Source organism: Eucalyptus grandis, chromosome 5 (assembly GCF_016545825.1).
Source record: "Eucalyptus grandis isolate ANBG69807.140 chromosome 5, ASM1654582v1, whole genome shotgun sequence".
Taxonomy (NCBI): Eukaryota; Viridiplantae; Streptophyta; class Magnoliopsida; order Myrtales; family Myrtaceae; genus Eucalyptus; species Eucalyptus grandis.
In genome coordinates this window covers 49,355,015-49,367,558 of record NC_052616.1, presented here as the reverse complement: position 1 = coordinate 49,367,558, position 12,544 = coordinate 49,355,015, and the positions used below count along the sequence as shown (strand labels likewise).

General features: G+C 39.7%; 1 protein-coding gene across 1 annotated transcript; it reads left to right on the top strand.

Annotated features, from left to right (window-relative positions):
- The first annotated feature begins 3,690 nt into the window (after nucleotides 1-3,690).
- Nucleotides 3,691-4,617, top strand: LOC120293982 (UPF0481 protein At3g47200-like). The gene has a single exon (XM_039313818.1). The coding sequence runs from the start codon at nucleotides 3,691-3,693 to the stop codon at nucleotides 4,615-4,617; it is 927 nt and encodes a 308-aa protein (XP_039169752.1).
- The last annotated feature ends 7,927 nt before the right edge of the window (nucleotides 4,618-12,544 follow it).

Below are 12,544 nucleotides of genomic sequence, written 5' to 3'. Positions count from 1 at the left end.
GCCATAGACTGTGTCCAAGGACTCCACAAGAGAAGGAACAAATGAAACATGTTCCTTATGCTAGTGCTGTTGGAAGCTTGATATACGCTATGATGTGTACAAGACTTGACATATGTTTTGCAGTTGGAATGGTGAGTAGTTACCAATCCAATCCAGGTCAAGCACGTTGGAAAGCCGTTAAGAGAATACTGAGGTATCTAAAGTGGACTGCTGATTATATGTTGAGTTATTATGGAAAGGATCTGCGACTCTAAGGCTATTCTGATGTTGATTGGGGAGGAGATTTAAAAGAAAGGAAATCTACCTCTAGATTTGTTCTCTTACCGAATAATGGCACCATGTGTTGGAGCCGTAAGAAACAAAAGTACATAGCCTTGTCCACGATGGAATTGAGTTCGTGGCATTATCGGCAGCTTGATATAAGAAGATGTTTGGCTTAAGAGATTATTGGATCATTTAGGTGTTATTGGAAGTGCTGCAGATTTGTTATTAGTTAACTATGATAATCAAGCAGCAAAAGTGTACACTAAAGATCCAAATATCATGGCAAGACCAAACATATAGATACCAAGTATAATTTTGTCATGGATATGGTTGCACGAAAAGATGTGAACTTAGAGTACATACTACGCATGGAATGGTAGCGAGATCTATGACAAAGCCAATACCTAGAGATGTGTTTTGTGGCCATGTGAAATCTCTAGGATTGCGTAGAGGATGATGTCTTGAATATTGTAATTTCCCTAAGAGTTCACATTTGATGAATTTGTGTTTTCATCATTAATGCCTATGAATCTTTGTTTGATCTTTATGCATCTTAATGCTCGGTGCATTACTTTAAGTTAGAAGAAGTATGTCGGACAGATGAGATTAGCCCACTCACACGGGTAATCGCCTCTATTTCTTGTGTGATAAATAGAGATGAGACTGTTTTTAAGCTTATTATCTAGGTGATAATTGAGAGCTCAAGCTTAAAACACGTATGTCGCCTTAACTGGATGTTAAGATGAGGACATAATACTTACTATGTCGAGAGTAAAATACCCCACATATTTTACTTTATCACGTCTATGATGCCGGATGTGAGTTCGATGAATTTAGTGAATGGTAGATACGTGAACTCAAGTTAGACATTGGGTATGTCTAAACTATCATGCTGTACGGTATTGAAAGGTGTAGACATACGCTCCATGGGAAAGGAGTTAATACCGTAATACGTATTTCATACTACGTATGCATGAGACGACCAATAAAAGTGGCAAAAGTTTGATCTCAACTTTTTATGTCGTGTGAGACTCTTGAGGAAGAGAGTTCCTCAACTTCTTAGTCCCCTCATGACTCTTACTTATTCTCAAGATTTCTATTTAGTGTTTGCTATCTTAGGATGTTGCCAATGATCATGAGTTTGATTCGATCGATGGGGCATTTCTAGAAAAGCAATTTGAATTTGAAATTGAGAGTTTGAAGGAAAGAGGAAGATCGATTTTGGAGAATCACATTGTAGTTTTGTATTCACCGGTTAACCAATTATGACTGTCTTTGTGATAATGATAATTGTGAATACAATAAATATATCATTGTTTAAAAGAGATCAAGAGAGATAAAAATGTGATCGATCGATCTAGGGTACTGCATACTAAATCTACTCAGGAAGTGATGCCCATTATGAGCTGCTATGTATTCCTAACGAGATGTATGGCAACGAGCTCTCAAAGTATCTTTGGTCGCACGGATTATTATTTAGTATGAATGTTGAATAGAGGAAAAGAGGATTATGTTCGACCCACCATGTTAAGAAAGTCATGATGGATTTTTTCTCTAATGAGGCTGAGTAGGGCTTGTCCGCCCATGTTGGTTTTGTACCACCATGTGCGAGTGGGAGATGATGGATTTATGAGATGGGCGAGTTGGCCGTCCGCTCAAAGTGGGCCCAAAGGCCGGCCCACGGAATAGGGCCCGTGGAGGAAGGTATAAAAGGGAGGAGAGAGAGAGAGAAAGAGAATGTTAGAGGAACAGAACGTACGTCTTTTCTCTTCTCGCTCTCTCTCTCCAAAAGGAAAGGCAGTAAGCATACGGCGCGCTTTCCTTCCCTTTCAAGGCGAATTGACATCATCGGGGCCAGAATTTCTTCCTCTCCTTCAGCGTTGGTGTTTAATCTGTGGCTAACAAGGTACGATCGAATCCGTGGTGTCTTTACGATCGGTGATGCGTGTTTTTAAAGCTTCGTCTTAGCATTGATTTAGGGGTTCGATTTAGTGTCGAATCGGTTTTCGGGATTAGTAATTCCCAACAAAAAGGAACATCTGGAACTAGTGTGATGCGACCCGTCTTCAAGTCTCGCCCACCCGAGGCCTGCCATCAAAGTCTCCGAAGAAGGACCACACGTCTTTCCAGTTCATAGCATATTAATCGTATCATCCACATTTATCTTCTAGTCAGTTCAACCCATCCTTATACTTGGAAGGCACTGCATCGAGATGATGGCATACAACGTTTTGGTGAAAGAGAGTCCAAAGAAAATGAAACTCACTTGATAGCTTGTAGAGATAGGTTAGATGAGCGTAGTGATATCTAATCCCATGCTATCCTTTTAATGCTGTTCTTATGGGGAGTGAGGCATTACTACCGATTCCTAGGTGCAAAATGATACCATATTTGTCTATCTATGTTTCCCATCAGTAAGTAATTATAAGTATTCTGATTTAAGAAAATCTATTTACAAGCCCAACCATTCTGTGTGATGTATACAGGGGGACTATACGTACGTGTGTTTCAAGTTGAGCATGGGGCGTGCGTTTCCTATTGGACATTTGAAAAACCAGTCCAATAATTGTACCATGTTTGGGTAAGGTGGGGCATGTTTGTTTATCACACCTCCACATTATCAATATGATGACAAATTTGGACATATGCAAAGCCAGTCCAATAATTGGACCATGATTGGGTAAGGTGGGCCATGTTGTTTATCACGCTTTTACATTGTCAATATGCGCGTGATGTCATAAGTGCTAGAATATTATCCCGTTTTGAGTCGCGACGTTGGAAAGACGCTCTGCTTTGTTCCAATACCCTTAGAAATTTAATTGCCGATTCTGCTTCTTTTGTTTTTTCGGGGGCTTAGAAAGCACCAATTCAAAGATCAAAGGCAATAGCAGAGAAACATAGACGCAATTCTTTATGAGAAATGGCTGCTGTGGAATCTGGACTCCCCCAGGTACAAAAGAACCATCCGAGGCTCTCCAGATTGGGGTCAAGAGCAACGGGATCGAAAGCATCCCCAAAGATGAGCTGAGGCTGTCCTCGTCCGAGTGTGTCGTCTCCATCAAAGAGATCCTCGCGCAACCTTGCCAGGAGGACGAGGAGCGCCCATGGGAAAAGCTCTCCATTTACCAGATCCCGCTATATCTCAAAAATGGCGAGGACAAAGCCTACGTCCCCCAGATCGTATCCCTTGGGCCGTACCACCACGGTAAAAGCCCCTCCGTCCTATGGAGCAGCACAAGTTGCGCTGCCTCCGCTGCATCCTCAAGCGCTTCAATCATGATATAGGCCCCTATCTAGACTCAGTGAAGAAGGAGGAGGAGGCAGCTCGCGCCTGCTACGAGGAACGATATCCATGAGCAGCGACGACTTCGTGCAGATGATGGTTCTCGATGGGTGCTTTGTGATCGAACTGTTGAGGGAGTCTCTATGGGGTTCGAGGAACTTGGCTACTCTCCCAATGATCCCATCTTCTCAATGCGATTATTGATGGTCAAGATCCAGCAGGACATGATCATGCTCGAGAATCAGATACCGCTCTCCATACTTGACCTGCTACTCGGTCTCCAGCTCGGCGTGCTCATCCCGGGGCTCGTGGCCAGGCTGTCGATGCAGTTCTTTGACTCTCTGCACCCAAACTTTAGTGGCGAATGGATATTCAACCGGTCGTCCAACCTTGGCAGGCTCCATTGCCTCGGAGTGTTTTGGCAAAGCATGCTGCCGTTCAACTCAACGCGGTCCGAGGCCAAGCAACAGCCGCGGAGCTGGAAACTGTTCATTCGCTGCTTGACCGAGCTCCGAGATGCCAGGATCAAGATCAGGTTGACATATACGGACAACTGGGGGGACATCAGGTTCAGGGACAGGATCCTCTGGATCCCCCAGCTTGTTATCCACGATGGGACGAGGTCGCTCTTCCTCAACCTAATAGCCTTCGAGCAGTGTCACTTCAATTGCAGCAACTATGTCACCTCGTATGTAGTCTTTATGCACAACTTGATCAAATCTCCTGAGGACGTCCGGTACCTCCGCAACAAGAGGATCATCATGCACTGCCTTGGGAGCGATGCTGAGGTCGTTGACCTCTTCAACGAGCTTAGCCAAAAGGTGGCCTTGGACATTGAAGATAGTTATCTCTATGATCTGTCTACAGAAGTGGAACTGCGGTGCTTTAATTGGTATTCCCGGATAGAGTCTCTTCAGATTAAATGTAAGAAGTGGAAAGCCATTCTCAAGCACAAGTACTTCGACAGTCCCTGGTCAATCATTTCCTTAATTGCTGCCTTCATATTGCTTGTGCTTACTTTCATACAATCCCTCTATGCAGTCTATGGCTACTATAAGGTGGGTTATTGATTTCTCATATAGTGGAAATTATTTGATAAGTGCTTTAGGAGTGATAAAAGTCCGCTGAAAATATGAGTGCTCAAGACGTGGTGGTCTCCCCTCCTAGTGAAAAGAATGGTGGTCAAACTTAGACCCTGTGAACTATATTTGTCATGCGACTTCTGAGTTTAATTTGGTACCATGTCTCACGAAAAATCATCTTACTTGTCCACTCATGAATCTTTCGAACTTTTTTTACTCCTATTAAATATTCAAATTACCTAGCCAATCTAACATTTTTCGATGATATTGAGCGAAAGTACTTAAGCATTCAAAGAGGTGATAATAAGGCTATGGAAAAAGAAAAAGACAGCTTATCAAAAAAAAAAAAAAATGTTTGCCAATTTATGAGGGCAAAAAGAACCTCTAAACCTCTTCCTTTTGGGCAGTAATCTATGAGAATTTTGAGCAGCTTCCTTTTTGTGATGAAGTTCAAACAATTGGAAAGGAGTGATGGGCTTAGAAGTTTGGGGGACGCCCCCCCTACTTCACCAATTACTTTGTCGATCCCGTTCATTGGACAGATTGAATTACAATAAATTGATTTTATAAATCCCACGTGAGTTCTACATATGTATCTCACAGATTTGATGATCGTGGTTTAGAAAAAAAAAATCATTTTCCTGCATTGTCAAGTACAATTAATTTTGGCGTGCCTTGGATTCTACGTGTGCTTTACCTCTATACCTTAAACCTGTGAGCTACTCTCATTGATTCTCTAAGTCTTGTTCTTAATTAAAAAATATATTTAATTAATTAGAGTTTGAAGCTTACCTACCTAATATGGATTTAAAGGTGGGCATTTCTTACTTTCTTAGTAAGGTGGGGGGAGTTTATCCTACTCCTCTACAAGGATTCCTTCTACTTCTTTAATTAAGCTATACAAAACTCAGTGCATCTCCTTATACATGCACGCCATGTGCAATTGTGCATGATATTGGAATAATTTTGTGGATAGATGAGTCATTTCTACAAGATAAATGATCAATCGAAGCACCATGAAATTTTTTATAATGTAAAATCAAATTTATGCGAACACAGAAGGTATAGGCATGTGATAGAACACGTAAGTGTTGAACTGGAATAATTAAATTATGGGGGGAAATTTCTTTTGTTCTTTCTCTCTCTCTGTTTTTTTTTTTTTTTTTTTTTTTTTTTTGGGGTTAATCCCAATCCTCAGGTCAACCATAGATAAAGGACCATATTTTCCTCCTTTCCCATTCAAAATATTTGAAGTTAGGAATGACTTGTGCAGTGCCACTACACGTTGAGATCTAATCTCGGGTTGTACCTTGATCGCGTGGGAACTTTCTAAGGTAGATAGCTGTCGAAACTATTGCAGTCCAATAGTTGAAATTTGTCAATTCATTAACATTCTTGTCTATCGGTGTCATCCCAACGGCAGAGTTGATGGTATACTCTGCACCATTCATAACATAAAAAAGCAATTGATCATAATTAGAGTCAAAAGCATAGGATCTTAGTTATTACATGGGACCGTGTTATGTTGGATGGTCTGTAAGCCTTCAACCGTTGGGATCTAACAGTGTTGTTTATTCCTTCTTTTTTCTTCTAAGAACTTTCTAAGATACTTATGTGATCAACAATGGCCAATGCCCTCACTAGATCTAGTGAGAGTTATAATCAGCTAAGGCCGAGGCTGGTGACCTCCGCCGACTATCGCCAAGGCTCCAGTGACCCACAAAGAGAAATAGAAAAAAAGTAAGAAAAATAAAAAGAAGAAAAATTTTGGAAAATTTTAAACAAAGTTGCAAAAATCGTCTACGTTAGTACCGAGCATACTCATCATGTTAGCCTCACCCACCTGGCGTCTACGTCAGTGATTTCCGACCAAAATTGACCGGAAATACTACATTAGCAAATCATTAAGAGATTAAGGACTAAATTAGCCAAATTGAAAAATTTATCACTGAATTAGCTATCATTAATAATTTTAGGAATTTTTGAACAATTTTCCCATTTGATTGGTAACTTATAGGAATAAAGTTGTCTTAAGATTTGGATTAGCTTGTATTGTTTTTCATGGTAAAGGTTTACTTGTAGACAAAAGTTAAATAAACAAGATCATGTTTTTATAATGCAGACCCATCGGATCAAATGACTCATTTGTGGCCAAAATACTAGCGTTATTGTCAAGTTTCCCCAAGTCCAGTAGAAGTCGTAACATTATTAGGGTTTTCCTTCTGTTTGAATTATTAGTCTGATCATAGCCATTAGGATTTGAGCTCTATCGGAGTTTCCATATCATTAGTCCTAACATTGTTGAGTTTCAATATTATTAGCCTTAGTAATATTACACTTGTTGAATTGTTAGTGCTGACATTTTTGAGTCTTGGGCTTAAAAATTTGATTATTTTATTTTCATGTTGAGGATACGATATGGTCATGCAACAAGGTATTTATAGAAATCATGTGTGAAACATCACACAAATAATCCATATTTGTTAGTCAGACAACAAAAATAAGTATTATTCGTTATAACTACTGGGTGATTTGTGTTAAATGGTCCTATGTTGTTTATTTGAATGTTGTTACTGTATACTTAGTTTTGTAGATATACTTTTAAAATCGACAATTTATTTTGATTTATTCTCATAATATGTAGCTTAACTGTACTTTACCTATATGATATTTCATAAATCTTTTACTTGATAAACTGACCCAAGAATGATGTGGGTCTTGTGCCACCATCACTTGCTTGACTATATACTTAGCTTTTGTGGATTGTCTTGTTAGAGTAATTAGGGTTGAAATTTCCTTTAGAATTTCGATGAAGGTCCGAACAAAATGGACTAAAGGATGGTTTTGGAACGGGGAAAAAAGAACAAGAGTTCACTTAAAAAGAAGAAGAACCGGTTTTAAAGCCGGCTCTTCTTTTCGGGTATTGAGAACCGAATTGAACCGGTCCGTCCGGTCGACGGCTCCTTGCTAAGTTGCTATTACGTGCGCCTGCAAGCCTTCATGCAGTTCACCCGGCCAACGGTTGGTCGCCGCTCTCCTTTCCTCCACCCAATCTCCGCCCGTTGAGTCGCTCTGCCACCGAAGCTCCGTCGCATGAGTTCAGTTGAGCTCGTCACTTCCGCAGCAAAAGCTCCGTCTCTCGAGTCCGTTGCCGTTGACCTTCCTCCTTCGCGTCCCTATTCAGGTAGCGCTACTTGATGTTTGCCTGTAACAGGCAACCATGGTGGAAGAAGAATCGATGGAAGCAAGATTAGAAATAAGGAACGAAGGAATTAAAGAAAGAGAAGAAGGAGAAGAGGATAAGAGGAGGAGGAGGAGGAGGAGGCGGAGGCGGGGTGGTCGGATTCAGAAGTCGAGAAGACGTTGGAACGGTTGGGCTTGAAAGACGTCATGGAAGCGGCAGTGGACGGAGCCTTCGCGTGCGCCCAATTCGCGGCGTCCGAATGCTCATGGAGTGTGGCTTCACGCTCGTGCCCGGTAGTCCCCGCTTCAACGGCTGTCCAATCGGAGCCAGGAACTCTCCAGTCACGTCCGCGCTATACGCCTTCATAGGTCCTGAAGTTCCTTTCTATTGTTGCTTGACTATTCTTGTTAATTGCTTCACATGACTAATTCACAATGCCTGTATGTAGTTTGTAATTTAGAGGAAGGCTCGATTTTCTATGTTGCCATGTCCCTTGGACCAATGCATAGCTTGCCTGAGAAGTGAAATTTGATGTGTCTTGTCTTTTCTGGTTCAAATTGAAGCTAATGGGAAGGTAGGTTGGAACATCACTTTCTGCTTGAATAAATTGGAGGAGAAAACTGTAGCAACATCTTTACGACAAGATTAAATTTTTAATCTTAGGGTTAGCATCCTAAATGAACCGCAAAATGGATTGGATTTTTAATCTTTCTACTGTAGGAAAACACTGAAAGGAATGCTCGAAGAACTTTGTGTAGATAAAAATGAACAAGGAGGAGTATTCAAGATATACAAGGGTTGGTTTCTCTTCTTAGCAGCTGTTCTTTTGAAAGGGCTGGAAAATCTTGTGATTGATTTGGTACCGGTATGGTGTGACTAGAGCAATATGCTGCTCAGAATGGTTGCTTTCCTAGGTTGCACAGCTTCGATCAATTTACCTGAGAAGCTAAGACTTGTTGTTGACATTCCTAAACCTTGCCTTTAGTGCGGCGAGAGATTTTCTATAGGCTTCACTAACATTTTTAGTATATACAAGGATTGGTTTATCTTATCTGCATTGGGAGAACGCTGAAAGGACTGCTTGAAGAACTTCTTACAATTAAAATTGAACAAGGAGGAGGTTTTAGTAAATACAAGGATTGATGTCTAATTTTAGGGGCTCTTCTTTTGAAAGGGCCAGAGAATCTAGTGACTGATAAAGTGTGACTAGAGCACTATGCTGCTTAGAATGGTTCCTTCCTTAGATTGCACAGCTATGATCAATTACTTGAGAAGCTAAGACTTCTTATTGAAGTTCTTAAATCCTGCCTTTAGTGCAACAAGAGGTTGTCTATAGGCTTCACTAGAATTTTCTACAATTCATGTATTGAGTGATGATACTTATCATGTGGCAATGCTTCAAAGATATACCTTCTGTGCACTGGGTCTACTTTTGGTAATAGTCAAATAAACGACACTAATTAATCTCCTTCTCACTAGCTTCATCTTTTAGCTGTCTACACTTTCGAGTTTCACCAACCTCCATAATTGTGATAGAACTTAATAACAACTTTAATTTTCTAACTTTATCCACTTTTCACCGAAATAAGAATGTTAATTCATGCTGTCATCAATTTGGTTGGCACATTAATGAAGCTATTTTAGCTTTTTATTTTTATTTTTTTTAACACTTGAACTTTTGATACTTGAATAAGCATGTGTTGATAAATAGTGTACTAGTACCATATATACCATTTCCTTCTTGTATCTAAACATGTTTTGGTGGACACTGATCTGTTCTCTAGCTTCTTAATGTGTTGTTGAGAATTTAACTTGTTGAAAGAATGAATTGTATGAATGAATATTGCAGGAGTGGGAGGGAATGTTTAATGTTGGTATGTCCAGCACATTGACAGCTTCAATTCGAGAATGTGCATCAAATATGGCTTTTGGCAAAAATAAAAGTAACGAGAAAGCTGACCGTGCAACCGTGGAGCAGGTAAACTACATTTAGTCAAAAGATTGATAAATTATGTACTAAGTGTTTGGTAAAACCCACATCAGCTGATTGGTATAACTAAAGTTACATCTATGAATTTGTGAATATGTATATTGTTGTAATGCTGGATTATCAGTAAGCTACTATGCAACAAAGTTGCTTTAAGATCTGGATTGACCTTAGTATTATTGTATATGGTAACTGCAAGGCATTCTTGTGTAGACAAAAGTTAAATGAATAGCGTGATGTTTTTATGATGTAGACAATTTGGATTAAATGAGTCATTTGTGCCAAAATACTAGTGTTGTTTTGGAGTTTTGGTGAAAATACTCATTTGCATATATCCTCAAGTCCAATGACAGAATTGGGATTTTTCAACAAGTTTTATCTTTCTTTTGGACTTGGGAGAAGAATTCTAAACCTATTAGGACTATATTTGACTTATGGATTGATGAAATGGTCCATCTTTCACTGAATTACGGGAACGGCATTAGTTTCTGGCCTCGAATTTGATCTTGTAGATTGGAACTCGTATTTCTGAGAAAACATATGATGAAACTTATTTCTTGCTTTTAGCTCATCTCATCGATTCCCAACTTTGTATCAGGGCATGATACTCTTTTTCCAATATTTTGATGCTGACTAGTTGGCCATTCGATTAATGTAAGATTGAAAAGAAATTCAAATGGACTAAAAGACAATTTTTGCTCTGTTTTTGTTGTTCATAAACAATTTTCACTCTGTTTTTGTAGTTCAAAAAATGCTTATTTAGAATGCATCTTGAAGTGCTAGGCCCTTACTTTCCAGAGATTTAAGAGAATTTAGTGACAGGACTCGTGTTTGTTTTTTCCACACTAATCCGCTCTAGTTTAGCAAACTTTGGGCTTGCAGAATGTTACCTTCTTGTGCCAGAGGCCAGTCAATGAATTTATGTTCCCCATATTTATCTATTCGTCCTCCATGAAAAATGGAAATATGTGGCTAGATAGTGCTGATAAATTTACTGCTGTCAAGTTTGTCTTTTCAATTGGGTGATGTGAGGGTAGGTGTTGTTTTTGGGTTGGGGGGGAGGGGGAGGGGGAGGGGAGAGAGGGAGAGAGCTTAGTTGGCAGGGAGCGATCTAAATTAGTATGGTAATGTGCAGCGTGTTGGGTAACCAGAGGTCCTTAATCAAATGCTGAAAGGGAGAGGACGAGAATATTTTGCATTGTTCAGTTTTGATTGATCTATATACCTGGAAAATTATGATATCTCCTGAAAAGACATATTACTAGAGTTATTGCAAGCTTCTAAGTACACAGGCTTTTTCGTCAATACAATGACCGCCTTCTCTTATCTCACTGAGGCTTTCATTGTTTTGGTAATATTTTTCTGTTCAATTTTAAAGAGTTTTCATTACTTGGCTTAAGTATCAAACTCGTCCTTTGACCCTATTTAGATCATTTTGAATTCCCTTGTGTTTGTTGGGTTGGGTCCTACTCGAAATAGGGATGCACAAGAGAAGTTCAGTGACTGTACTATTCTCGTGCAAATTCAATATAAACTTTTATAACTTGGTGATGTTCCTTATCATCATCAATTGTCAAGTGCTCTATCAAAGTGATCTTTATGATTTTTGGTTGTAAATTTGTATGAAGGACCGAAAAGTGGCTGCTGTGGGACTGAAAAGTGGCTGCTGTGGCCACTTTTCTCGTGGGTACGATTTTGGATTTTCAGTGAGCTCTTGTTCCCTGATTAAACTCGGTAAGAGTCCATGACATTTTATATTCAAGGTAAATGCTTTCTAAATTACCATTGTAGATCGACTTCTGTACAATGATGAGAAGTTGACAAGGAACACAACAAGAAAGATAAAACCAAGGTTACCAAAAGAGCCTCAACATCTACAGAATAAGGTGAATCAGAGACGACCATCTGATGATTCCGAATCATCAAGGGGACTTCTGCTGGATTGCCTATTCCGCCAGCCTCCATCTTTCCAGCACATTTTGCAATTGCAGAGTTGGATGCTATTCGATCCGTTCTTAAAGAGCAAGAGCGTGATTGAAAGGCTGCAGAAGCAGGAGGAGAATGTGCTTGGCGAGGTAATCGAAAGAGCCAAGAAACTTCGTGATAAGGAGTTCAATTCGCCAGCTAGATTGCATCTCAGTTCTCCAGCTAAAATACATGAATGAAGGAAGTTGAGTGCGTGTTGGGTTTGGGGAGTTGTTGAATTCTGTTTCGACCCATTTTAGTTGTATTAGGTCTAGTCCGAAGCTCTTTACCCTTTCCTAATTGTACAGGTCCAACTTCCAATATACGTGTCCAAGGTAAAGCTGAACGGGCTCGTTTGTCTCGATTACAGCAACCAAAGAAATGAAGCGGTCCATTAATTCCTTCTATTTGATTTGAATAGTAAAGGCTTCAGGGATGATTTAAGCTGTAATCAATCTTTCGAGCGGTCCGTTCATGCTGGATGACCATGTGTTGCCACAAATCTTTTGTGTGATATTTTTCCACGATTACCTTAAATCTGAGTTTTATTCCATCTTTATATTAACAAATAACAAAATTTGCTGATTTATATAATCTGTGACGATTGATCCAAAAAATAATCCCGGGTCTATTAAGATAAAGTACTGAAATCAGAATTATCTAATACAAATGACATGAAACACGATTGTTGCTCAAATACATAATGATTGCAGGACCTTCAAAAATCCAAGTGAACTTTCGGAACGCAGCACATCATCAAACAACTTAATAGTCTCTTG

Excerpts from the sequence above, each read along its gene's own strand:
- LOC120293982 (XM_039313818.1), top strand. The coding sequence starts at position 3,691 with ATGGGGTTCGAGGAACTTGGCTACTCTCCCAATGATCCCATCTTCTCA.